The 24,440-nt window shown below is 52.4% G+C and overlaps 1 protein-coding gene across 1 annotated transcript in view; it reads left to right on the top strand.

The window, feature by feature from the left end:
* Positions 1-24,440, top strand: part of ALPL (alkaline phosphatase, biomineralization associated) — a 76,600-nt gene that overhangs the window by 44,102 nt on the left and 8,058 nt on the right. The window contains exons 2-8 of the mRNA XM_045298939.1: positions 3,224-3,377; positions 11,626-11,745; positions 11,972-12,087; positions 13,906-14,080; positions 15,003-15,178; positions 18,419-18,562; positions 20,191-20,260. Coding sequence (XP_045154874.1) covers positions 3,317-3,377; positions 11,626-11,745; positions 11,972-12,087; positions 13,906-14,080; positions 15,003-15,178; positions 18,419-18,562; positions 20,191-20,260 — 862 coding nt within the window. The 5' untranslated portion in view covers positions 3,224-3,316. The remainder of the gene's footprint in view (positions 1-3,223; positions 3,378-11,625; positions 11,746-11,971; positions 12,088-13,905; positions 14,081-15,002; positions 15,179-18,418; positions 18,563-20,190; positions 20,261-24,440) is intronic.

Below are 24,440 nucleotides of genomic sequence, written 5' to 3'. Positions count from 1 at the left end.
TCCTATAGGGCTCATCCGTCCTGGATTCCCTGTATTTTCAGTTCCTATCTGTACCAGTGTACCTCCTCTGGTCTAGCCAGTCTTGCAAAATAGAATTCGAGTCATGGTAGTGGGGGTCCCTGATATTTTAAAACTGAAGGTGTGTAAATCTTTCCTTAGTCTATTATTGATTAAACACGCCCAATGGGAACCATCAGACTTGCTTGAACCCACTCAGGATGTTAGTTTAAAAGAGTATAGGCGTACCTCAGAGATACTGCTGCAGTGACGTGGGTCACCGAATTTTGTTTTGTTTGTTTGTTTTCCAATATAAAAAAAGTTATTTTTACACTTACAGGAGTCTATTTTTAAGGAGCCCCGGTAGTGTAGTGATTATTCATATGACTGCTAACCTCAAGGTCAGCAGTTTGAAACCACCAGCCACTCAGAGAAAGACAGGACTTTCTCCCCGCAGAGAGAGTCACCGCCTTGGGAGCTCACAGGGGTAGTTCTACCTTGTCTTTTTTTTTTTTTTTGACGTTACAATTATCATTTATTATATTATTTATGGCATCAAGCGTGTACAGTATGAGCCAATCAGTGGCAGTAATGACAGAGCGTGCGCTGTTACACAAAAACCGCGATAGAGTGAAGCCGCGGAAGTTGAAGCGCGAAGTGGCGAGGGTTCACTGTACCTCAGTCTTTGGCTCCGCGCGAGAAAGAATTCACACCGAAGCCTTGTTCTTGATCAAACTGAGTTTTATGAAAGTTAGAAGTTTCAGGTTTACACGGCACCCAAGGGACTCCTCCCCAGCATGCGGCCTGGCTGGAAACGGCTCGGCATCCCGCAAAAGTGTCCCCTCTACCTTGTCTTATAGGGTCGCTATGAGTCAGCATCCGCTTGATGGTCGTGAGTTAGTTTTTTTTTGTAGTCTATTTATGGGCATTGGTGGTGTACACACTGGTCTGCTAACTGTAATGTCAGCTATTCAAGACCACTAGCCACTTTGTGGGAGACAGACGAGGCTCTCTGCTCCCGTAGAGATTTATAACCTGAGAAACCCTAGGGCAGGGCTCCTCAAGCTACGGCCCTGCGGGCCACGTACTGCCTGCCGAGGACATTTATCAGGCCCGTTGGGTGTTTTTCCCCCTTTTGTTTTTTTACTTCAAAATAAGATATGTGCAGTGTGCATAGGAATTTGTCCATAGTTTTTTTTAAACTATAGTCCGCCCTCCAACGGGTCTGACGGACAGTGAACTGGCCCCCGGTTTTAAAAGTTGGAGGATCCCTGTTCTGGAGCTTGAGTGGAACCTGGGGACATGTAAGGGGGAGTCTGGATTCTTGAGGGTGCAGGTGACAGACATGCATAGCTAACCAGCTCATGCGCAGCACACTAGCAAAACCACAGCAGGATTTCCTCTGGCTAGGATGTTTGGGGCTAGAATGGGATGAACAGACCATCACGCAGGCAGCCACGAGCCCCGTGCGGCTGGTGAGCACTTGAGATGGGAGCCGGGCGGGTTGAAGTGTGCGGAGAGCCAAGTACGCGTGGCTTTCAAAGACTCAGAATGAGATAGCCCAGAATGATCCCCTGGGCCGATCGCAGGCTGAAGGCACAGCGTTCCGAATGCTCTTGCTGGCAGGTGCTGTCACGTCTACTCCAACACATACGCCCCGTGTGAATCTCGGCAGGAGACACGTGCGGGCCTGCGCCATCCGCACCCGCGGTTCGGTTTGAGCCATTGGGGCTGCCACGGTGTCCCTTCATCTCATTGGGGGTCTTCCTCCTCTTCACGGACCCTCTACTTTACCACGATGGCACCTGATAACTGCAAGGCTGGCTGTCCGAAACCGCAGTCCCTCTGAGGGAGAAAGAGGAGGCTGTCGACTCCCGTACTGAGTCACTGTCTCAGAAACGCACAGGGGCGGTTCTACTCTGTCCTATGGGGCCGCCACGAGTCAGAATGGAGTCGGCGGCAGTGAGCTTGGTGTTTGGGTTCTGCTTGAACCCAGCACGATGTACTTTACCTGTGTTCGTCAGGGCCGGTGTTAGCAGACAGGACCAATGCCCCCTGAGGCCATGTCCAAAGTATGTGGGACAAAGTCTCATCATCCTGACACACCTAAGGCTCTTCAAGACTCGCATTTGGCTTTTCGTCATTTTACTAGGAGTCAGTAATGGAAAATTCTATCGGGGTTTCCAGACTACCTTTTTGAGAATTCGATCCGTGCCATTTTATGTGACCGTGAGCCACCACTACACTGTGCAGTTTTCAAAGGGATCATGAAGCTGTTTTTGTTTTTCACTTCTGTATCCTCAGAAGCAATCACATACCCAGTATGAATGCGTTCTCAACAAGCTTGCCTGCCATTACATTTTGTACAAGGAGGCCAGGGCCCGGGGTGATGGAGCGGGGCCGGGCGAGGGAAGACAGGCTATGGAAGAAGGAGGGGAGGGCGGGCTGGGGAGGCAAGAAGCACATGCACGGAGGGTTTGATGGGATGTTGTTGTTGACTGCATTTCTTGCGACGAGCTGTGTAGCTACAGACAGCGTGCTGCTTTAAAACCAAGAAAAAAATTTAATTGCCTCCAGATTCCTTATCTTTCAAACCTAATATTAGTCTGAGGGCTAAAAAAAAAAACATCGAAGAGGAGGGGAAAAGGTCGCCTCATCCTCACTTCGAAGCAACTATCTATATTGAGTTAAATAAACCATAGTATGACAAAATATGTTTAAGAAAATTACAAGCTGTACCAGAGAATGAAGCAAGGGTGTTGGCCCTCTAAGTGGGGGTCTTCATCTCTGACGAGCTCGGCTGACATTCTGGAACAGGACTTCTCAAGGGGAGGGCCACGCTGGCAGCATCAGCTTCGCTGGGAACTTAACCAGACCAGCATCCCAGTCTCTGGAGGTGGGGCCCGGGAATCTGTTTTAACAAACCTTCCAGATGATCCTAATGCACACTGAATTCGGAAAAGCACTGCCAGAAGAGTGGGACTCCCCCGTGGGGGGCCGCAGGTGGGCTGAGAGTGGGAGGTGACATGGAGCTATATTGCACCAGGGCCTCAACAGTTGATGAGCTTAAGCTTCCTGGGAGAAGGACCGTCTGCTTTCGTCACCGCTGTATTCCCACTGCCTAGCCCCACCCGTGGTGCACAGCAGATGCTCAACAAATACGTGTTGAATGAATGAAGGAACACACAATCTGGAGCTGGGGCCCACATGTCTCTTCTTCTTCTAGGATTGGAACGTCCATTAACATCTGACCCTTGCCCGCCCACCACATCCGTGGCATCTCTGTGCTCCAGAGAGGAAGCAGGTCTTGGGGTGCATCATGATTTCATCGTTCTTAGTGCTGGCCGTTGGTGCCTGCCTTAGCAACTCCTTAGTGCCAGGTAGGATTGGGGATCCGGGGTGGAGGGATGGGAGAGACCGGGTACAGGGGAAGGGTTGGGGGAGGGGAGCATGTATGTTCAAGGTCATAGAACCCTCTGAAGTACTTTGGAGTGGCAAGAGCCCTTCCACTGTGGGTGTTGTGTTGATGGGTCACTTGCCCTCTTTCTTCAATCCGCTCTTTAATCAACTAAGCTGCAACGAACCCCTATAATGATCCCAAGTCTATAGCTGCTGGGTCACCGTTGGTATTGTCTGCTGACGCTCCCTCGGGGCAGTGTGTCCCTCATGGGCTTTGTCATCCGTGCTCAAGGGCCCATCTTCCGCAGGCACCCTTTCTTCCCGGGTTCGGTGGACTCACCTGCACATGTCTAAACAGAGTTCAGGACCCTGGGAGGTCAACTCATGTTGAGTACATTCTTATGCTAATGTCTCAGTTCGAGGTTCTTACACTGTAAGTACACACCTTCCCAGAGACGTCGGAGGGTCGGAGTCACATTCTCATTGCCGGCTTTGTTTCTCAAACCATTGCTCCAAGGCCAATGTGTCCATGATAATGACTTCGAAACCAGCCCCAATCTGGCCTGACATCCCAAGAGTCCTCACCATCAGCTCCCCTCTGAGTCCCTCCCCATTTCTGTCTCCTGCCCCACCTCCCGCCCCTGCATTTCTTTCAAGCCCTCCTCTGTATTTGATTGTTTATTCCCCACCCCACTCCACCCCCGCATTCCTCTATCTGTCCCTGGAGAAGGGAGCCCTCTGGTACTTCGTCCCCTCTCACGGTCACCGAGCCTCCATCATTCCCATGGGAAGAGTAATTCCTCTCTGAGGGCTGTGAGCCATCTGCTTCCCTGATGACTGAGAGCCTTGGAAAGCGTACGGGGCGGGCAGTTCTACACTGTCCTATGGGGTCAGTCTGAGTTGGAATGAACTGAGTGGCTGTGGGTTTGTTTGGGTTTGGGACGAGTGTGAGGGGTCCGTGGGGCTGTCACTGTCTGGCAGGTAGTCGATGCTCAGAGAATGCCAGCCTTTCCTCTTCCCCAAACTGCTCACTGCCATCCAGTCAAAACCCACTAATAGTGGCCCGTGTGGACAGGGTAGCACTGCCTCTGTGTTTCCGAGACTGTAACTCTTTACGGAAAGAGAAAGCCCCGTCTTTCTCCCAAGGAGCAGCTGGTGGCTTCCAACAGCGGGCCTCGAGTAACCACTGTATCACCGAGCACGTAGCTAAGAGATGAGGAAATGAGGGTGTAGAGGGGAGATTGGCCCTCCTCGGTCTGACAGCCGGGCCGTAGCAGAGCCAGGGATAGAACCCCAGCTGTTGGAGGCCCAGGCTGACTGCTAATCCAGGATGCATTCCTGGGGACTCAGCATTACTCTGGTACAGGGTCTCTGACTTTGTGGTGGTCACACCCACCTGGGTGAAAGATTAGTAGATCAATTTTTTTAAAAAGTAGAAAAGAGGCAAAATGAAAAAAATCTTTCAATATTCAGCAATTCATTTTTTTCCACTTTCATCTTAGGGCATTCTGGTTTATGTGTAATATGATATTGCATTGTGAGTGTTCCCCCACACCCACCCCTTTAATGAACTATAACTTAAAATAATGTGCATGCATTCTGAATGTATCTTATGGTGGGCTTTCACATACATACACCCAGGGGTCGCTGAGTGGCTCAGTTTCCTCTGGACTAGTAACCAGAAGATTGGCAGGTCAAACCCACTCAGCAGTGCCACAGAATAAAGACCTGGTGACCTGCTTCTGTAAAGATAGAGCCAAGAAAATCACATAGAGCAGTCATGCTCTATAACCCAAGGGTCCCTATGAACCAGCGTTGAGGCAACAGCATCGGTCCCCTGCACCCACCCACCCCCACACCACAGTCTCTCTAACCACCCACTGCTTACAACCTCCATCCCGATGTGAGAACATATCATTCCTGGTCACGAGATGGCCCAAGACTTCCCTCTGCCCCTCCCAACCAATACTCCCATCCCCCACGCCAAAAGAAACAGCTAGGCTGGCTTTCTGGTCACCAAAGACTAGTTTTGCCTGTTTTGAACCTCATTTAACTGGAATCAGACTGTATGTACTGACAAGCACTCTTTCCACATAGCATTCTATCACAAGCATTTGCCCGTGCCATTTAATCGTCTGTAAAACAATGGCCTTCTGGGTATTCATGTGTCCAAACAAGCCGCCGCTGCTTAAACCAGTCGGTTGGCACGAGGTCAGTTTGACATCCACTGAACAGCGCCCTCCCCCCCACCCCCACTGGCCAGGCGCTGGGGTAGCCCTGGTGAAAAGACCAGGACTCTGCCCTCCTCAGATTCCCAATGGAGCAGGGAGCAAACACAGCTGTGACCCGGGCACCTGGTGTCGGAGCTCCTGGGCAGACACAGAGAAAGAGCGGCAGGTGCTGACATCAGCCAGCCCTGGCGTTTCGGCCAAGCTGCTAGGGGGCTGGGGGTTCATAGGCGGTCCCCACTCTGATGCACTGAAAGTAGGATGAAGCTGGGTCCAGCGCAGAGCCCATGGGCTCTCTGGCCACCACCAGCAGGCCTTATCTCATACCTTCTCTCCGTTCTCCTGGGCAGAAGCTCCAGGGCAGGAACTTGCTGAAAGGCACACAAAAGCGGAACTGAAGGGCCAGGCTCTCCAAATCCCCAGCTGGGAATGGGGGACGCCTGAGCAGACATGTCTGGACGAAAGAGGACAGCAGGACCCTGCTGGAGTGGAGGCAGGGAGTGAAAGGAGCGGCGGTGGGAGTGCAGGGAGAGGACTCTTGCCCACCACACGTGGCTGTGAAGGAAGGCGACAGGGGTCTCCTGCAGGAACAGCAGCGGGAGTGTGGATGGGCCCCAGGCGTGAGGAGGAGGCAGCTGTCTTGCTTCTCCTCACCTTGAGGCAGGGGCTGGGCTTCCTTCTTGCTGGCCGTAGACGTGTGCGGGAGTTGTGAGTCCTTTGGTTTCTTCTGGCATCGTGTGGAAGGGATCATGATTGTGGCTGTTAGCTGCCCTCACGTCCCTTCTGACCCAGGGCCACCTCTGCACAACGGAACAAAACGCCATCTGGTCCTGGGCCAGCCGCACCTGGGCTGCTAGGCCCAGTCCATTGTGGCGGCCGCTGTCGGTCCATCCGCTTCCTCTTTGATGCTGACCGAACATGGTGTCCTTGGCCAGGACTGGTCCCTCCTGACCACATGTCCACAGTACAGAAGATAAAGTCTCCTCACCCTCAATTCTAAGGAGCATTTCTGGAGGTCCCTCTTCCAAGACAGGCTTACCCGTCTTCTGACAGCCCGTGGTGCTCCCGATCTCCTTTGCCAACACCATAACTCAAATGCCTCCGAGCCTCGGGGTTTGCTTTCTCACCTGCAGTTTTCACACGCATACAAGGTGATGGGAAGTACCGTGGCTCCAGGTGGCCGCACCTTAGTCCTCAAAGTAAGAAAGGGGAACAAAAAGTAAAGCAAAGGAACGTCTTTGTTTTTTGAACTTTTTTAAAAAGAACATTTTATTGGGGGCTCTTACAGCTCTTATAACAATCCATACATCAATTGTACCAAACATATTTGTATATAAGTCGCGATCATTGTTTTCTAAACATTTAGATTCTATTTGAGCCCTTGGTATCAGCTCCTCTTTTTAACATTTTAAAGCGGTCTTTTGCCCGAGGCAATGCACCGTTTGATCTCCTGACTGCTGCTTCCAGGGCACTGACTGAATCCAAGCAAGAACACCTTGACAGTGCCCATCTTTTCTCCATTGCTCATGGTGACGCTTCTGGGTCTGGTTGTGAGGAGTCTTGCTTTCTTTGCATTGAGCTGGATTCAATGCTGAAGACTGTCTCCTTTGATCCGCATCAGTAAGTGCTTCCAGTCCTCTCTGCTGTCAGCAAACCAGGTTACATGGTCAGCATATTGCTGGTTGTTAATGAGCCTTCCTCCAATCCAAGCTCTTCACGCAGTTCCCAGATGGTTTGCGCCGCATATAGACTGAATACAGATGGTGAAACGATGTGATCTGGACTGACATTTTTCCTGATTTAAAACCGGGCCATCTCTGCTTGCTGTGTTCAAATGAGAATGGCCCATGCACTTCGGCCTCTTGGTCTATGTACGAGTTCTGCAGGCCCATGATCGAATGTTCCAGACTATCCATTCTTCACAATGTTATCTATAATCCGTTACAGGCAACACACATCTAATGTCTTTGTATGGTCCATAGAGCACAGGCAAACCTCTCTCTGGCGTTCTCCGCTTTCAGCCAAGATCCACCGGACATCAGCAAAGATAGCCCTTCTTCCACATCCTCTTCTGAAGCTGGCTAGACTTTCGGGCAGCTCCCTGTCAATGTACTGCAGCAGCAGGTTTTTTTGTGTGTGTGTGTGTGTGTTATCATCTTTATTAAAAATTTTAGAAAATATTGGATAATACATTTCAAAATTCCTATATTTTGATGAGGTAGTAAAATAATATTTCTATATAAAAATTATAAAATTTTTGTATAAAGATGTCATCAGAAAATTGAGTAGAAATTAAAGAGCCTAGTACACTATTCATGAGTGATAAAGCTTTTCCATAATTCCTAAGGCTTCTCTGCACTGTGGGTCTCATATACAGTGAAATTTGAGGATTCACCCTACCTGTCCCCAGATTCTTTACATTCACAAGTCTTCTCACCACTGTGCATTCTTGTATGTTTACTGATCTGTGAGGAGGGACTAAATTATTTTCCACATTTGTACTCTCATAAGGCCTCTCTCTACTGTACATGATCATGTCAATTGAAGTTACTAAATTAAGGAAAAGTGTTTCCACACGCCTTACATTCCCAAGACCTCTCTCCATTGTGAATTCTCAGGTCAACGGAGTTGTGAGGATTGCATAAAAGTTTTCCCACATTCCTTACATTCACAAGGCCTCTCTCCACTGTGAAGTCTCATGTTGATTTAAGTCTGAGGACTGACTAAAGGTTTTTCCACAGTCGTTACGTGGATAAGACCGCTCTCCACTGTGAACTTTCATATGTCTACTGAGGTGTGCGGGTTGAATGAAAGTTTTCCTGCAGTCCTTACTTGTGTGAGGCCTCTCTCCACTGTGAATTCTCATACGTTGATTTAAGTGTGAACACTGACTAAAGGTTTTTCTACATCCGTTAACATTCATAAAGCCTCTCTCCGCGATGAATTTTCATATGTAGATTGAGAGCAGAAGATTGAGTAAAAGTTTTCTTACATTCTTTACATTCATAAGGCCTCTCTCCACTGTGACTTAATTCTCCTAGGCTGACTGAGGCTAGCCGAGTGAGTGAAAGGTTTCTAACACTCTCGGATGTTGGTTGCAGCGTGGGAATAAAAGCCTTCCCACGGTACTGACCGTCATTACAGACTTAGCTCCACTGGAGATTCCCATGTCATCTGTGAGTGTTGAAGGATCTCCAAAGACTGTACCACAGTCTTTATATTCACAGCGCTTGTTTCCTGTTAGAAATTTTACTGGAGTGTACATATTGCTTTTTGTTATGTGTGGCAAATCTGCAGCGAGGGCTGCTGGGCCCAAGGTCAAGGAAGCAGAGAGCTGAGTCTTCCCTCAAGCAACGCAGGCAGAATCCTCCACAGGCAGCAAACAGCAGGGTGGGAACCAACAGTCAGCAGCGATGGAACCCAGGTTGAGATAGTTCTCCGACATCACATCCTGATATAGCATCTTCTGAGCGGGGTTCAGGAGCGGCCATTCCTCCCAGGTGAACTTTACAGCCACATGGTTGAATGCCAGTGATTCCCTCGTGGGACGCTCAGCCTGCACCTTCTCAGTCCAGCAGCAGTTTTTTTTTATTGTCTTCAGTCAAACTTGACTTGTGTCGCCCAACATTAACGATATTGTTGGTGATTTCCAGAGTCTTTGGAGCCACCCCCTTCTTGGGAACAGGCAGAAAAAGGGATTCCCTCTAGTCACTTAAACAAGCACTGTCTTCCAAATTCCTTAGCATGGATGAGAGACTGCGCCGAGCGCCACACTCATTTGTTGAAGCAACTCAGTTGGTTTCTCACCAATTTCTTGTTTTCCACCAGGGCCTTCGGTGCAGCTTGGACTTCTTCCTTCAAGGCCATCAATTCTTTTTTTTTTAAATCATTTTATTGGGGACTCGTACAACTCTTATCACCATCCATATACCCATCCATTGTGTCAAGCACATTTGTATATTTATTGCCATCATCATTCTCAAAACATTTGCTTTCTACTTGAGCCCTTGGTATCGGCTCCTCATTTTTTCCCCTCACTCCCCCACACTCCTTCCCTCATGAACCCTAGATAATTTACTTATTTTGTTGTCATCTTACACTGTCCGATGATTCCCTTCACCCACTTTTCTGTTGTCTATCCCCCCTGGGAGGGGATTATAGGTAGATCATTGTGATCGGTTCCCCTTTTCTCCCCCCACCTTCCCCTTCCCCTCCTGGTATTGCTACTCTTATTATTGGTCCCGAGGGGGTTATCTGTCCTGGATTCCCTGTGTTTCCAGTTCCTATCTGTACCCGTGTACATCCTCTGGTCTAGCCAGATTTTTAAGGTAGAATTGGGGTCATGATAGGGGGGAGGAAGAAGTTTTAAAGAACTAGAGGAGAGTTGTATGTTTCATCGTTGCTACACTGCACCCTGACTGGCTCGTCTCCTCCCCGCGGCCCTTCTGTAAGGGGATGTCCTGAAATAGGGGAACGCTGGCCAATTCTTTTTGGTCCTGGGACTGTGTGTTCCTTCCATCTTCCCTTGTTCAATATTTGACCCTGGAATCCTGCCAGATTTCCGCCTGAGGCTCGGAGCGTCCTGTCAGAAGCGCTGGATGGGGTCTTCCCTTGGTTTTCTGAACTCTGCTTACACTTTGCTTGTGCTTCACTCGGTCTTCCGGAACCACCTGTGGCGCCTCTGGTCAGCTCTCCCACTCCACCCACCACGGGGAAGCCGCTCTGCGGGCGCTCTCGGCACCCTGGCTCGCAGCAGGGCGTGCGTGAGGAAGGAGAGCTCCTCCCTGAGCAGGGCCAAGGGGAGGAGCTGTGTCCTCGGCCCACCCACATGCAAAGTGACCTTGGGCAAGACACCTCCCACATCTCCTGGCCTCAGTATTCCCTTCTGTGCAATGGAAGGCCATGGAAAAGCATAGCTCCCCACGTGGCCTCCAGTTCCAGGCTCCCATGGACAGGAATCCCAGGCCTCTGCTAGGAGGGCAGAGCTTCCAGCCCTGAGGGAAGAATTATGGGGAGGCGGGTGTGGAGAGGCTATCCACTCTGCTCCCTTCCTCTGAGCCAGGCATGCTCCTTGCCTGATCCAATTCAGTCCTCACAACAACCGTAACCCCGTTTGACAGGAGAGGAAACTGAGGCTGAGGAGGTAATGTGCCCAGGGTCACACCGCTGGCACTTGGCATGGCCTGGGTCTTCATTTTCATTTTAATCCGCTGGCTCTGTCAGATTCTTTGCACGGGCAGGCTGACTGCTGGGCCTCACATACACGAGTGAGCGAAGGGGGTGTCTCTGGCCCTGGTGTTAGCCTCAGACTGTAAAGTGCTGCCCAGGGGAAGTTTTGATTAGGATGAACGATGGATTCGGAGGCCGGGACATGACATGACCCCCTGCCTATCACTCCTGGCCTATCAGGAGTGAGATCCCAAGTGGCTCAAGTGAGGCAGGGGGGTAAGAATTGCTGAAAATGAGAGGGACTGCTTAAACTCGACACTTCACAGAAAAGGCAAGTCTTGCTTGGCCACACTGCTCGTCACACGGCTCTGTCGAGTTCGTGCTGAACCTGCATTAATGGCTAAGCCGAGCAGAGTTTATAATTGATGGCTGGGTACATCTGGGGATCCCTGCACTTGGAAGGAGTCAGATCCCTCAGAGAGGTTAAATATTACCCTTCTCGGTGTGCTGGCACAAGTCGTCTGCTGCCTTGGCAGAACCTCCCTCTCACCTGAGTCGGAGGAAAGCCCAGCTCCGCCGGTGTCTGCCAGTGCTGTGTGGCCTTGGCCCAGTTGCTTAGTGTCTCTGTTTCTTCAATCTACGATGTGGCTCACAGGCTTGTTTGGAGGAGTTGACCAGTGTAATGTTTGTAAGCCGTCAGATAGGCAACTATGGCGTCTTTCTCCATGTCAAGGGTGCTCAGCCCTCCCCTGTGAGGTGTTGGGGTGTCCCTTAGTCAAAAGAAGGGAAGCCATCCCTACCCTGCCGACTACTCTGCTATTCTCGTGTACAGAGAAAGAGAAAGACCCCAACTACTGGCGCGTCCAGGCTCAGCAGACCCTGAAGAATGCCTTGGAACTCCAGAATCTCAACACCAATGTGGCTAAGAACGTCATCATGTTCTTGGGAGACGGTGAGCCTTGGGGGGCGGAGGGAGGGTCTCGGGTGGTAGGGCCTGGAAGGCATGGGAGGGACCAAAAAGTCTGCTCTTCCTGGGAGTCCCCTGAGCACCACCATTTTCCAGAGCCACCTCTGGTACCCACTACTCAAGCCTGCCTTGGCACCAAACTAACCTCTGTCCCTCAGGGTTATGGGAGCAGGGAGCCATAGAGACAGAGCCCCTCCAATCCCCACTGCAGGCATGGGCGTTTCCACGGTGACAGCCGCCCGCATCCTCAAGGGCCAGCTCCACCACAGGCCTGGGGAGGAGACCAGGCTGGAGATGGACCACTTCCCCTTCGTCGCCCTTTCCAAGGTGAGCCCACCCTGGCCGCAAGCTCACCCCTCAACACGACAGCGTGGGGTGGAAGGCAGAGGCATGGTGTCCTCTAGACGGGGCTCAAACTCTCATATCCTGTCAGCTGCCTGGCTCCCGGGGGCCCTGCTGTCTGCAAGTCCAGCTCATGAACAAACAAAGCCACTTTGCATTACAGTGTGCTATTAACATCCATTGAATCAGCGCCCCCTCCTGGTGACCCCTTGGGCAAAGTGTTACCCAGTCCTGCACAAGCCCCCTCATTGGTTGCAGCTCTGGAATGAGCCAGCATGTTTTCATTGGCTGGTTTTCAGTAGTAGCGTGCCAGACCTTTCTCCCTAGCCTGTCTTAGTCCGAAAGCCGTTCCACATCAGAGCGGCCTGCAAGCCTCCACTGACAGACAGGCGGTGCACTGGCCAGGCATCGAACCCAGGTCTCCCACATGACAGGCGAGCATTCTACCCACGGAGCCACCACTGTCTCATTAAGTAAAAGATGGCATCGTGTACTTAAAAGGGCATAGGTAGTCTATAGTTTGAATTTTCACAAGGTCAACATACCTGTCTACCCATCATCCAGATCAATATACTGAACGTGACAGCAGCTGGGGGTCCCCTCAAGCCCCTCTGGCCTACCCCCTCCCCACCAAGAGTCACTGCCCTCCTGCCTTCTCACAGCAGAGGCGCGCTGGGCCTGCCTCTGTGCACTGTGTAAATGGAAACACCAGCCGGTGCGTTTATACTCGGGATTATTTGTGCGCCAGCCATGGAGCTCCGGTGGCATCGCGGTTACACTTTGGGCTGCTAACTGCAAGGTCAGCAGTTTGAAACCACCAGCCACTCGGAGATGAAGCTTCTACCGCAAAGACGTGCGGACTTGGAAACGGCCCTACAGGGTTCCTGTGAGTCGGAATAGGCTCTATAGCAGTGAGTTTTGGTCGTTGTATTTCGTGCATCTCTCCTGAGGTGGTTCGGGAGAGGAATCAGATCACTGATGTAAAGTGTTGGAGGCAGTACACACGCAGCGGTAGCTCTCGCTTTTGGTGGTGATGGGGTGACAGCAGGTCCCGTAGACACTCAGGGTCTGGCCCCGGCGCACTGCTTGGGAAATAGCAGATGCAGCAGTCATAGTTGTGTGTGTGTGTGTGTGTGTGTGTGCGCGCGCGCCTTCTAGTTGCTCACAGGGGGGTCCTGGTGGCACAATGGGCAAACGCTCAGCTGCTAGCCCGAAGTGGCCAGTGTCAGCGCATCGTGTGCCCCGTGGGAGAAAGCTGTAGTGGCTGCTTCTGTAAAGATACAGCCTCGAGCCCCCGCGGGGCAGCTCGACTCTGTCGTGTCAGGCTGCTGTGAGTCAGAATCGGCTCAGTAGCTGCGAGTTTCAGCAGTTCTCTACCTGTGGAAGTCTTTTCACAGTTCCTCGCCACCACATGGGGAACTGTTTTAAAGGGTCGCGGCATTAGGAAGGCAGAGAACCACTGCTCTATATCCCAACTCCCCTTGCTGCTCCCCCTTTTCCCAGTCCCCTGACTCCTCCCTCTTTATGACTGCCCCCTCCCCAAGAGTGACCTCAACCAACCCAGCTTGCTCCCCACTCCCTTCTCCTCCACCAACCCTCTCTTCTATGCAGATTGGAGAGCCAGGTTCTGGCCCCTTCCTGCCTCCTCATGGCTGCCTGGGCACAGGGCAGGAAGCAGACAGCCTGTTGGTCCTCGGCGGGGGAGGTGGGGAGGCCTCAGAAGGTCGTACCCGTGTAGTGCAGGGGTGGGCAGTAGTGTGGGGGCAAGGCCTGGCCATCTCCTGACTCCTTTGTCGCCTGCAGACATACAACACCAACGCTCAGGTCCCCGACAGCGCAGGCACTGCCACCGCCTACTTGTGTGGGGTGAAGGCCAATGAGGGCACCGTGGGGGTGAGCGCAGCGACTGAGCGCTCCCAGTGCAACACCACTCAGGGGAACGAGGTCACGTCCATCCTGCGCTGGGCCAAGGACGCTGGTGAGTGAGGTTCTCCATAGGTAGCGGGATCCAGCTCTGTGAACTGCCCGGGCCCCAGTCTTTCCAACTGTACAATGGGGAGGCCGTGGAGAAGATGCTCTCCTGGACGCTTCCAGCTCTGATGTTCCGGAAGTCAGTGAACTACTCATCAAACCCCTCCCATGAGGTAGGGAAGTCTAGTGGTAGGGGTAGGTTCTAGTCTTAGCTCAGCCATTGACCAGCTGAGTCCCCAAGCAGACAGCCTTATTTCTCTAAGTCCCTGGGTGGTGAAAATGGTTCACGCACTCAGTTGCTAATCAAAAGGCTGGTGATTCAAGACCCCATAGAGGTACCTTGGAAGAAAGGTACGCCTGGTGATCTGCTTCCAACAACCGGCCTTTGGAAACCCTCCTCTGATACACATGGGTGGCCATGAGCTGGGCTTGACTTAATGGCAACTGGTTAGCTGATGCTTCGTGTGATGGGGCAGGAAATGGGCATGGAAAAGCAGCCCCCTCGAAGGTGGGGTGTGAGGAGGCAATGAGATGTTGTATATAGAGATCCTCACCCCACTCCTGACCCTCCTCCCTAGAGGAGGGTGGACCTGGAATTGGGATGACCTGGCCCTTACCTCAGGAACTGGTGACTCAGGGTGCAAGGCGGATTCACCCAAGCGATCCTACCTGGGGCTCCTTGGGAGGGGCTTGTGGGGGTGGGCTGCTTCCCAGAGGAGTGGGGTTCTGCTGCGTCTAACCCAGGGGCTCACAGCTCTGGGATCCACAGCACAAGAGGGTCACAGGCATTTGGAAGCCACACCCTTTGTCCATAAGGGGAGACTGAGGCCCAGGCACTGGGAATGTTGGGAAGCCAGTCTTTGGCTGGGAGAAGGAGGTAGCTTAGACACCCGCGTGTCCGACATGGTCAACCCCCCTCTGGCCCTCAGGCAAGTCTGTGGGCGTCGTGACCACCACCCGAGTGAACCATGCCACACCCAGCGCTACCTACGCCCACTCCGCCGACCGGGACTGGTACTCGGACAACGAGATGCCCCCGGAGGCCCTGAGCCAGGGCTGCAAAGATATTGCCTACCAGCTCATGCACAACATCAAGGACATTGAGGTGAGGCGGACTGGGGCAGCCCGGGGACAGGGCTCATGAGCGGGTTGCCTCACGCCCGGGCTGGCCTGGGACAAGCTGCTTGGTCTAGCTGCCCACACACCTGGGAGGACTCCCCACCCTGAGGGGATTTGTGGCTGGAGCAGGGAGGCACTGGGGGATTTAGCTGTGGTTGGGCTGGGGGTGAAGGCCCCAGAGCCAGACGCCAAGGGATTATTGCAAGCACTGGAAACTGGTGTGGTGGCCCCCTCAACCCGGGAGCTGTGGGGGGCAGGGGGGATTATAGGGGATTATATTCCCACAGGCAGAGACAGCAGGTGTCTCACACATTCAAATGCACTTGGGAAGGAGGTGATGTGAACGATGGTGAGTGGATGCTCTCGTTGTGAACAGCAAGCCTTGGCGTCGTGGACCTGCTGTTTGCTGGCTGCGGGGGCTTCGGTCGGTGACTTGACCTCTCTGAGCCTCATTTTGCCCCTTTGGGAAATGCGCTCACCTCCATACCCCCATAGCAAGAAGGAAAGAATGTTCCTTCTACAGAGAGTTCAGCACCCTTCAAGGGTGCCCAGACAGTGGTAGTGTTCCTGCGTGAGACGTGTGTCCCTGCTCCAAGACACGCACATTACATACCAAGCACGCCCGGGCACGCAGGCATAGCATGCATCCCGAGGACCTTGTCCCCCTGATGCACAGACAAGTCCCAACTCTGGGCTCTGAACGAGGAACTTCTGGCTTGTTCCCCGCTGCTGGCTGGAATGAGGGTAAATGGCAGGGTGGTAGGGGATGTAGAGCCCCTGAACCTTAAATGGGGGCTCACTGAGGCTCAGAGAAAGCCCCCAAGCCCCAGACACCCGCACCACTGTTTCTCCCCACCACCAGCCCTGCCTTTCCCCTCCTCCTGTGACCTTCCCCCCAATTTCTAAGTGCCATCTAATGCCACCTAGTCCCTCTACCAACCCATGTCTTCCCTCTTCCAAGCTGTGGATCATGGACCACCTTGGAGGACAGAACCCCATCAAACCTGCTCAGCCAGCAACTCTTTGAGGCCAAGTCACCCCATCCTAGAGTGTGCTCCCCTCCCCACCTGTGTGATAAGGCAGAGAGCCCCACCTGCCCCCTCCTCCCCGGGGCCCTTGGAGAGCACTGTGAGGTCATGGATGTGAGAACATGTGTTGGACAAACCCAGGGTGTAATTACGGGGCTGATCCTCAGAGACATTTGGCAGACAGCGCCTGAACTGGGGGACCGGAGCCTGAGGGGGGAGGCTTTCCAGCTGGGGGCAGGTAGGGGGGTCACTCGGGGAGGAGGAGGGAGGGAGGAAGATGTGGGAGGCCTTTCCTCCCCTTGTTCTACGCTCCCTCCTCTCACCCTTTCTGCCCCCACCGCACCTCCCCCTTCACCATCCCTGCCCAAAGCCCCTCAGTCCCCAGGCTGTCCGTTCATGAAACACAAATCCTGGTGTCCGCCCTGAAAATAAATAGCTTCTGCTAAAAAAGAAGAAAGAACGAGAAAAGACACTAACCCAAACCCCAAAGCCAAACAGCCGCTCTGTTATTTGGGAGGTTAATGAGCCCGTGTGAAGGCCCTTTGGGGCCAGAAGCACTGCGGCTCCCGCAAGAAGATTGGGGGCTTCCCTCCCCACCCTGGAAATGCCAAGGGGCCAGGTTCTGTGGGAACAGGGGGTGGGGGCAGGGTGCGGGCAGTGACCTGGGGTCCTCTTCTTCTACACGGCCTCCCCTGGCCCCCAGAGCTCAGGGCTGGAGCTCGAGCAAGGAGCTTGCCCCTCAGGAGTATTTGTGTTTCTACTTCTCCTGGCAGGGAGCCTGGCTCCCAGAGTCCCCTCAGAGCCACCAGTACTGTGTGGAATAGCTCTATGACGGGTCAAGGTGGGGCTTCAAAAATTCGTGGAAAAATTCCATTCTCGTCATTCTGTTTTTTTCCACGAACCTTTCATCCTGAAGGCCCCTCCTCTCTCCTCCCGGTGACTACTTGTGGTAGTAGGGGTGCTTCCACCCCACAGGCATGGAATCTGAGGTTCTGTAATGGGTTCAAGAACTGACATAGCCAGGATTCAAACCCTAGCCCCTGCCCTGCCCTGCACCCCTGGTCTGGCCTCCAGGTCCCCTCTCTGCCATGCAGACCCCAGGTGATGAGGCGGGGAATGGGGCGCAAGGCAGAGAAGAGGCTGTGAAGCACCAGGCCTGGAGACTGTGGTGCTGGGGCCAGCCCAGCTGGGCTCTGCTCTCCCAAGGTGTCGGCCAGGGTCAGTGGCCTGGGCTGGAGCCCACGGTGACAGGAGGACAGCAGTGTGGTGGTCACCGCGGGCGGCAGCTGTTTTGCTCTTGGCCCCCATTTTTAAAATAGCCGGGACTTCAAACATGGGCTCCCAAGGAAAGCAAACAGCCCCACGTCCATCCGCCCGCACACGCCAGCCGGGTGGGTAAAATTAGCCTGGCCCTGATTACACAGACAGGGAGGCCGGCCCCACTGTTTGCCCAGCCTGCGGCAGGCCAGCTCCCAGCTGACTGCCCCAAGACCTCCCTGGCAGAAGAGCCTTGCCCTCAGAGGGCTCCTTCGGCGGGCACCAGGGTCAGAGAAGCCCTGGGTTCGAATTTACTAGCTAGCCTGGGGGATAGAAGCCACTTTCTTGGTTGGTGCCATGATGTGCGGCTGTGCCGTGCAGTGGGCTGTGCACCACCTCAGCACCTAGGACCTGGCCTTCTGTGGACACAGTGGGAGCCGGTTGGAAGTCCAGTTAACGGAGGCTGCTGGGGGGTTGGGGGATCCTGCTGTGGTGCAAACCCTTAACACTCGGCTGCTAATTGAAGGGCTAGGGGTTCAGGTCTGCCAGAAGTGCCTCTGACGAAAGGACTGACAGCCTGTCTCCAAAAACGCGCCCCTGATAGCGGTGGAGTTCAGCTCTAGTGAAGTTCAGCTCTAGTGGAGTTCAGCTCTAGTGGAGTTCAGCTCTAGTCTGACGAGTGAGGTACCTGGAGTGACAATGGCCACAGGTTGGCGGGAGCTTAGGGAGCTCAGGTCAGAGCCCAAGCCACAGCCCTGGGACACTCTTGACTCCATGCTGGGGGTCAGCGGGAAGTTGATTTTCCCTCCCAGGCGGGCAAGGTCAGGGAGGGCAGACGGACTGGACTCACCAGGCGGTCAAATGTTCCCACCACCCCCAGAGCCCAGCTGTCCAGATGCCCTGGGACATCAGGGCACACTGATGGCTCCTGTCCCCTTCAGGTGATCATGGGGGGTGGCCGGAAGTACATGTTCCCCAAGAACAAAACAGACGTGGAGTATGAGATGGACGACAAGGCCAGGGGCACGAGGCTGGATGGCCTGAACCTCATCGACATCTGGAAAAGCTTCAAGCCGAGACACAAGGTACTGCCTCCAGGACCAGAGGGCCACTGCACCAGGCCGTGGGGGTGCTCTCTCCTGGGCCATCGTAGGCAATGGAGCAGCTCCTCCCAGGGCGCTGGGGGGAGGGGGTGGCGGGCAGGTATTAGAGAGGGCTAGGGGGCCGTCAGGGTGGGGAGAGTAACCTGAGCGGCTTTTCTGACTGTCTGAGCACCTACTGTGTGCGGGGCCTTGGCTGGGCAGCAGGACCAAGGGGGAATCAGGTGGGGCTGGGACTTGAGCGTGGATGCCCTGAAGCCCAGGGGAGGCCGGGAGAAGTCCCAGGAGGGCCTCTAGCCCTACACACGCACCAGGAGGGGCTGGAGAACCCCCCGGTGGAGGAGGGAGGCGGTGGGGCGAGGCCGAGGCAGGGGCAGGTAGCTGCAGTGGCAGCAGCTGGACGGCCCAGTGGACTGCTGGGGGGAAGCCTGAGCTAGTGCTCCCTTTAACCAGAGCATAGCGTGGCGGGGGAGTCCGGGGGCGTGGGAATGGCCCTTTAAATCCGTGGCACGGGGCGGCTGGGGTCTGGAAATGACTGTGGTCAGGGCTGAGAACAGTGGGGAGCAGTCTGGCAGCCACTTTGATGTCACTCTGGGGTTGGGTTTCTGAGGGCTTCAGGACTAGCCCTCAGGGAGGCCTTGTGGGATGGGGCTGGGCCAAGAGCCTGGTGCAGACAGGCCTCAGGAATGGCCCCATGGGGTGAGGTGGGGTGGGGTCCTGGGTGGCTTTCAACCCTTTCCCTTTCTTCTGACTCAGCACAGGCTCCCAGGAGCTGCATCTGGCCCACTCCCAGGGGACACTTCCCCTCCCAGCCTCAGTTTCTCCATGTGAAAGTGGGGCAGGGTGCTGTCCCTAGAGTTGTTAGGACAGTGTTGTAGCGTCCCAGATAGGCCACACATCCCGAGAAGCTCATTTCTTAAGAGTGGGTTGAACTTGGACTACTTCCTCACTGCATCCTGTGTGCCTTAGTGCCCTCATTAATGATCATCATAACTGTGTCTCCCTTGTGGTGCTGACGTGAGGCTGAAATGAGACAAGGCAGGAGAGCCTCTTCAGTGATGTAGGGATCCATCCCGAGCCTCACTTTCTAAGGACGCAGAGCTGAGCCTTGACCTTGCCGGGAGCCCGAGGCCGGGCCCTGAATGGTGCCATTACCAGATGTGCCAGCCCACCACTTCCTGTGGTCTCCATGCCCTGTGGAAGCCCCACTTCCTCCCAGCCTCCTTGGCTTCCTCCATGGGTCTCCATGACTCCCAGACACACAATTCATACCCCTTAGCAGGCACCCCAAGCCCCTCATGACCTCATGCCCCTACTTTTGGCTGCGGCCCTCCTCCTCCACTTTGGAACACTTGGGTCCCAGGTAGAACATCACCGCCACCAGGAAGCCCTGAGCCCTGCATCTGGACTCTCCCTACCAAAGCTGTCAGCCGCACCCCGGAGGGTTCGTCCACTGCAGAATCAATTGCCTGCTGACTAGTGATTTCTTGAGATCAGCCAGAGTAGGTCTCCGGAGAGGGATTGTTAACCGAACGAAGAAATAAATGCGCTCCTCCTCCCGGCTCCGCCCCCCCCCGCCCCCCCAGAGTGCTCACCCAGTCCCTTCCTTCTAGCATGCCCACTACATCTGGAACCGCACTGAGCTCCTGGCCCTTGACCCCCGTGCTGTGGACTACCTCTTGGGTAAGTAAGTGGGGTGGGAGCTGTGGAGGACATCCAGTGGAGTCTTCAAGGCCAGGGCTGAGTGAGTCAGATTTGGGGTGAGGCCGCAGCAGCCCCCCAACCCTGTCCTCCCTTTGCCCTTGGGCTCCAGACTGTGGGAAAAGTCAGGACAGAGGCCGGGGATCAGATGGCTGTGCAGTGTGACTCACACCTCAGGCAAACTCGCGAGGAAACCAGAGAGGCAGAGGAAGTCTGGGCACGGCACACAGCTGATCATGGCGTTATGACCCAGGCAAGCCCCACCCCGGGCTGGCAGCTGGGACTGAACTTCTCCTGGGCTGTGGAGAGGGCTCTGGAGTCTATTCTTTGGTGCAACCAGGGCGAGAAGCCAGGATGTTGTCCCTGGCAGTCCTACCAGGGGTCTGCCAGGCTTGAGAGGCCAAGCCCCTGGCACTACCTGCCGTGCAGACACCTAGGTCCTCTCCCCAACTGGCTTGGTGCCCATACGTGGCAGCAAATGCCTCCCTGGGGGCACAGCTCCCTGGTTCTGGGTGTGTCACCGATGATTATGGGCTCAGAGCCCGGTGCCCGGAGGATCCCCAAACAAGCACGTGCGCGTGCACGCGCGCGTGCACACACACACACACACACACCCTTCTGCTTGCCTGGGTCCCGCAGACTGTGGCCCCACCACACACAGAGCCAGGCCCGTCCTGCAGCATACCCAAGCCCACTGACGGAGCTCAAAGCCAGAGCAGCAGGTCTGATCCAGCTCAGCCACCATTGAGAGACTGGCAGTGGCTCAGTGACTTCTCTCTGTGGCTCCGTAAGAATAATGACCCGTCTGTCACAGGAGCACAGACAGGATCCACATCAGGATGGTCGTGAGGATGAAGTAAGCTAATCCACGCTGTAAATGATCTCTTCTTGTGTAACACATTCCCCCCGGTTTCACGATTTGGAGCGAGTGCTGTTAGTTCCGACTCCGTGATATTGCGTTCCACAGAATGAAACCCTGCTCTATCCTGGACCTTCTTCACGACCATCTTCACCATGTCAATCCATTTCATCGCAGTTCTTGGTCTTGCTGACTCTCATGACAATCCTGACGTGGGATCCTGTCTTTGATCCCATGTTACAGATGACATACACGCTTCCAAGACTCTATCCCTTCTGATAAAATGTGTCCAAATCTTGACATCCTCTCCTCTGAGGAGCATTCTGGCTGTACTACTTTGAAGGCCTGGCATCCTGGCCCTATAACGCCGAGCGCGATGTTTTCGTAACATTTAATTAAATGTATATATTAATATATATATTGATAGCTATGAAAGTAAAGAATAAAAACAAAAAAAATTTTCCCCTGAAATTAAAAATTCAGGCATTATAGGGCTAGGACATATGCGATATTTTTGCCAACACCATGATTCAAAGGCATTGATTCTTCTCTGGTCTCCTGTTGCCGTTGTTCAGCGTTCACATGCGTGTGCGACTATGGAAAATCGCATGGTTTAGGTCAGGTGCACCTTAGTCCTCAAAATGACAGCTTTGCCTTTTAACACTTCTAGTAGGTCTTTTACCGTAGATGTATCCGATCCACCCTGGCATTTGATTTCTTGACCCTGCTTCCAAGTCAAACGCAATCCCTGACAACGCCGGTCTTGGCGCTGCTAATTGGCACAGTTGCTGTGGTTTTTGTCTCCCTCGTGCGGAGGCATAATCCACACTGAAGGATGGACGGGCTTCGATTGTCCTCAGTAAACGTTTCAAGTGGTCTTCCTTTTCCGCAAGCAAGAATGCTCGGGGAGTTTGCTCAGTGTACAGATTGAATGAGTCTGGTGGAAGAGTACGACCCTGACACACAGCTTACCTGATCTGATGGCACCCAGTCTCCCTTTCTTCTGCTCAGTCGAATGACTCTTGGTCTATGGACAGCTTCCGTCCAAATGGGCAGAATGAAGTGTTCTGGAATTCTCCATTTTTGCAATGTTATCCATAATACATGCTCCACAGAATCAGATGCACACGGCCAAATGTCTGTGCATAGTCACTAGAGCACAAGTACACATCTTTCAGGGCTTCTAAGCTTTAAGACAAGGTCATCAGCAGGATCTCTCATTCCATGTCCCCTTCTAAGTCCAGCTTGATGTTCTGACCAGTCCCTGTTAATATACCAGTGCAATTGTTTTTTAAACATTTCTTCATGCTTATACTCATTAGTTCCCCGTTTCCCCGCAACCTCCCCTGCCATAACCCTAAGAAACTATTAATCCAGTTACTGTCTTTATAGATTTCATAGACAGAAAATCATATCATAAAAAATGAATATCAAAATAAAACAAAGAAAAACCTCAATCCAAAAGAAAAGGTGGAGGGGACTAGAACAAATTTAAAGTGGAGAACAAATGATAAGATGTTAAACTTTAACCTAACTACATCTACATTAATCAGGAGGCTTAATTCATGTGGTGACTCTGCAAATGAGTTTGGGGTTTTCATTGTCGTTTATTGCCTTCTGCAAACTGGGTGCTCAGAATTTGAGCTCTAATACAATTCCTTCCTCCAGTCTTGGATTATTTTATTATTATTATTTTAGAATTGAATAATCTTTTTAATTACTACTTCTTAAAAATGTTTAGTCATAAAGTGTGTTTTTTTAACATTTTATTGCCGGACATCAATTGTGTCAAGCACAAGATATATGCTGCCATCATCATTTTGTAGGTATTTATTTTCTGTTGAGCCCTTGGTGTCAGCTCCTCTGGATTTTATGATTTACAGTCCTTGGATCACAAAGGCTAGTATACTGCTTCCATATGACCTTAGCTGACACCTCAGGTGGTGGCTTGTTTTAAGACAAGCCTTTAAGACCTCAGAAACTATTCTTTCTGCTAGTTGGGCACCATCTAGTTTCTTCACCACACTTTGCTATAGCACCCATATCGTCAGTGATCTCTTCGTGAGGACAAGTATTGAGAAGGGCCATATGATGAGAACGAATTGTTCTTAGATTAGGGCTTACAGCTAAATGCAAGCTCCAAATCCTTTCATTGTGTGTCAGTTTATATAGATCCCTGATCCACGTTAGAAATATGATTATCATTTTATTGGGGAACATTAATAATCTCCATGGGTAAAATTGCCCTGTTATTGATCATATGCTACCTCCTAAAGAAGGCTGAACATTGGCTAATTCTTCTTTATACAGCGACTGTGCATTCCTTCCATCTTCTTTTGATGTGTCCTGCAGCATTCGGTATTTTGCCTGTAGAATCATTTAATATTGGAACTTGAGACTTCAATTTTTTCAGCTTGGGGGAGCTGAGGGTGTTCTTCGCCTTTGGTTCCTAACTCCGGATCATTGCACATTCCTCGATCCTCTGCTTCTGTGTCTTCTCCAGCGGCCTTTGCAGTCTTCCGTTCAGCCTGCTCAGCTCCTTCACGCCATCATGTCTTTGATTCGCGTTCACTATTTAATGGTCTAGAACCAATATCAGAGTCTCTTCTGACATCCATTTTGGTCTTTTCTTTATTTCCTGCTTTCTGTTTTTTAATGACCTTTCCCTTTCTTCGTGTATGATATCCTTGAAGTCATCCTATAATGAATCTGACCTTTGGTCGTTAGTGTTCAGTGCATCGAATCTATTCTTGAGACGGGCTCTGAATCAGGTGGGGGTATACACAAGGTCATACGTTGGCTCTCACGGACCTGTTTTCATTTCCTCACTTTCCCCTTACACCTGCTTAGGAACAACAGATGTCTGTTCTGGAGTGACGGTGTAAAGCGCCATTGATTCTTCCCACACAGGGAGTCCACTGATTGCTGTATATGACATCTGGTGTTGTCTATGTGTAGAGTCACCGTTTCTGTTGTTGAAAAAAATGCATTCCCAATGAGTAGGCCTTTGAACTTGCAAAATTCTATTATGTAATCACCAGCATAATTTCTATCACCAAAGCCATAGTTTCCAACTACCTAGCCTTCTTCTTTCACACTCAGTTACCAGCAATTAGTGACACATCTTGATGGCATGTTTAATCCATTTCACACGACAATCGTTTAAAAATCTTCCATTTCTTTGTCTTTGTGGTTATTGGTAATGCATAATTCTTAATAGTAGTCATATTGATTGGTCTTGCATGTAAGACTGTGAATATTATCCTATCATTGATGGCATTATATTTCAGGATAGATCTTTTT

The sequence above is a fragment of the Echinops telfairi genome, unplaced genomic scaffold (assembly GCF_000313985.2).
Source record: "Echinops telfairi isolate 266 unplaced genomic scaffold, ASM31398v2 ScPeMD7_7457;HRSCAF=8495, whole genome shotgun sequence".
In the NCBI taxonomy this organism is placed as follows: domain Eukaryota; kingdom Metazoa; phylum Chordata; class Mammalia; order Afrosoricida; family Tenrecidae; genus Echinops; species Echinops telfairi.
This window is presented reverse-complemented; position numbering and strand designations above follow the sequence as displayed.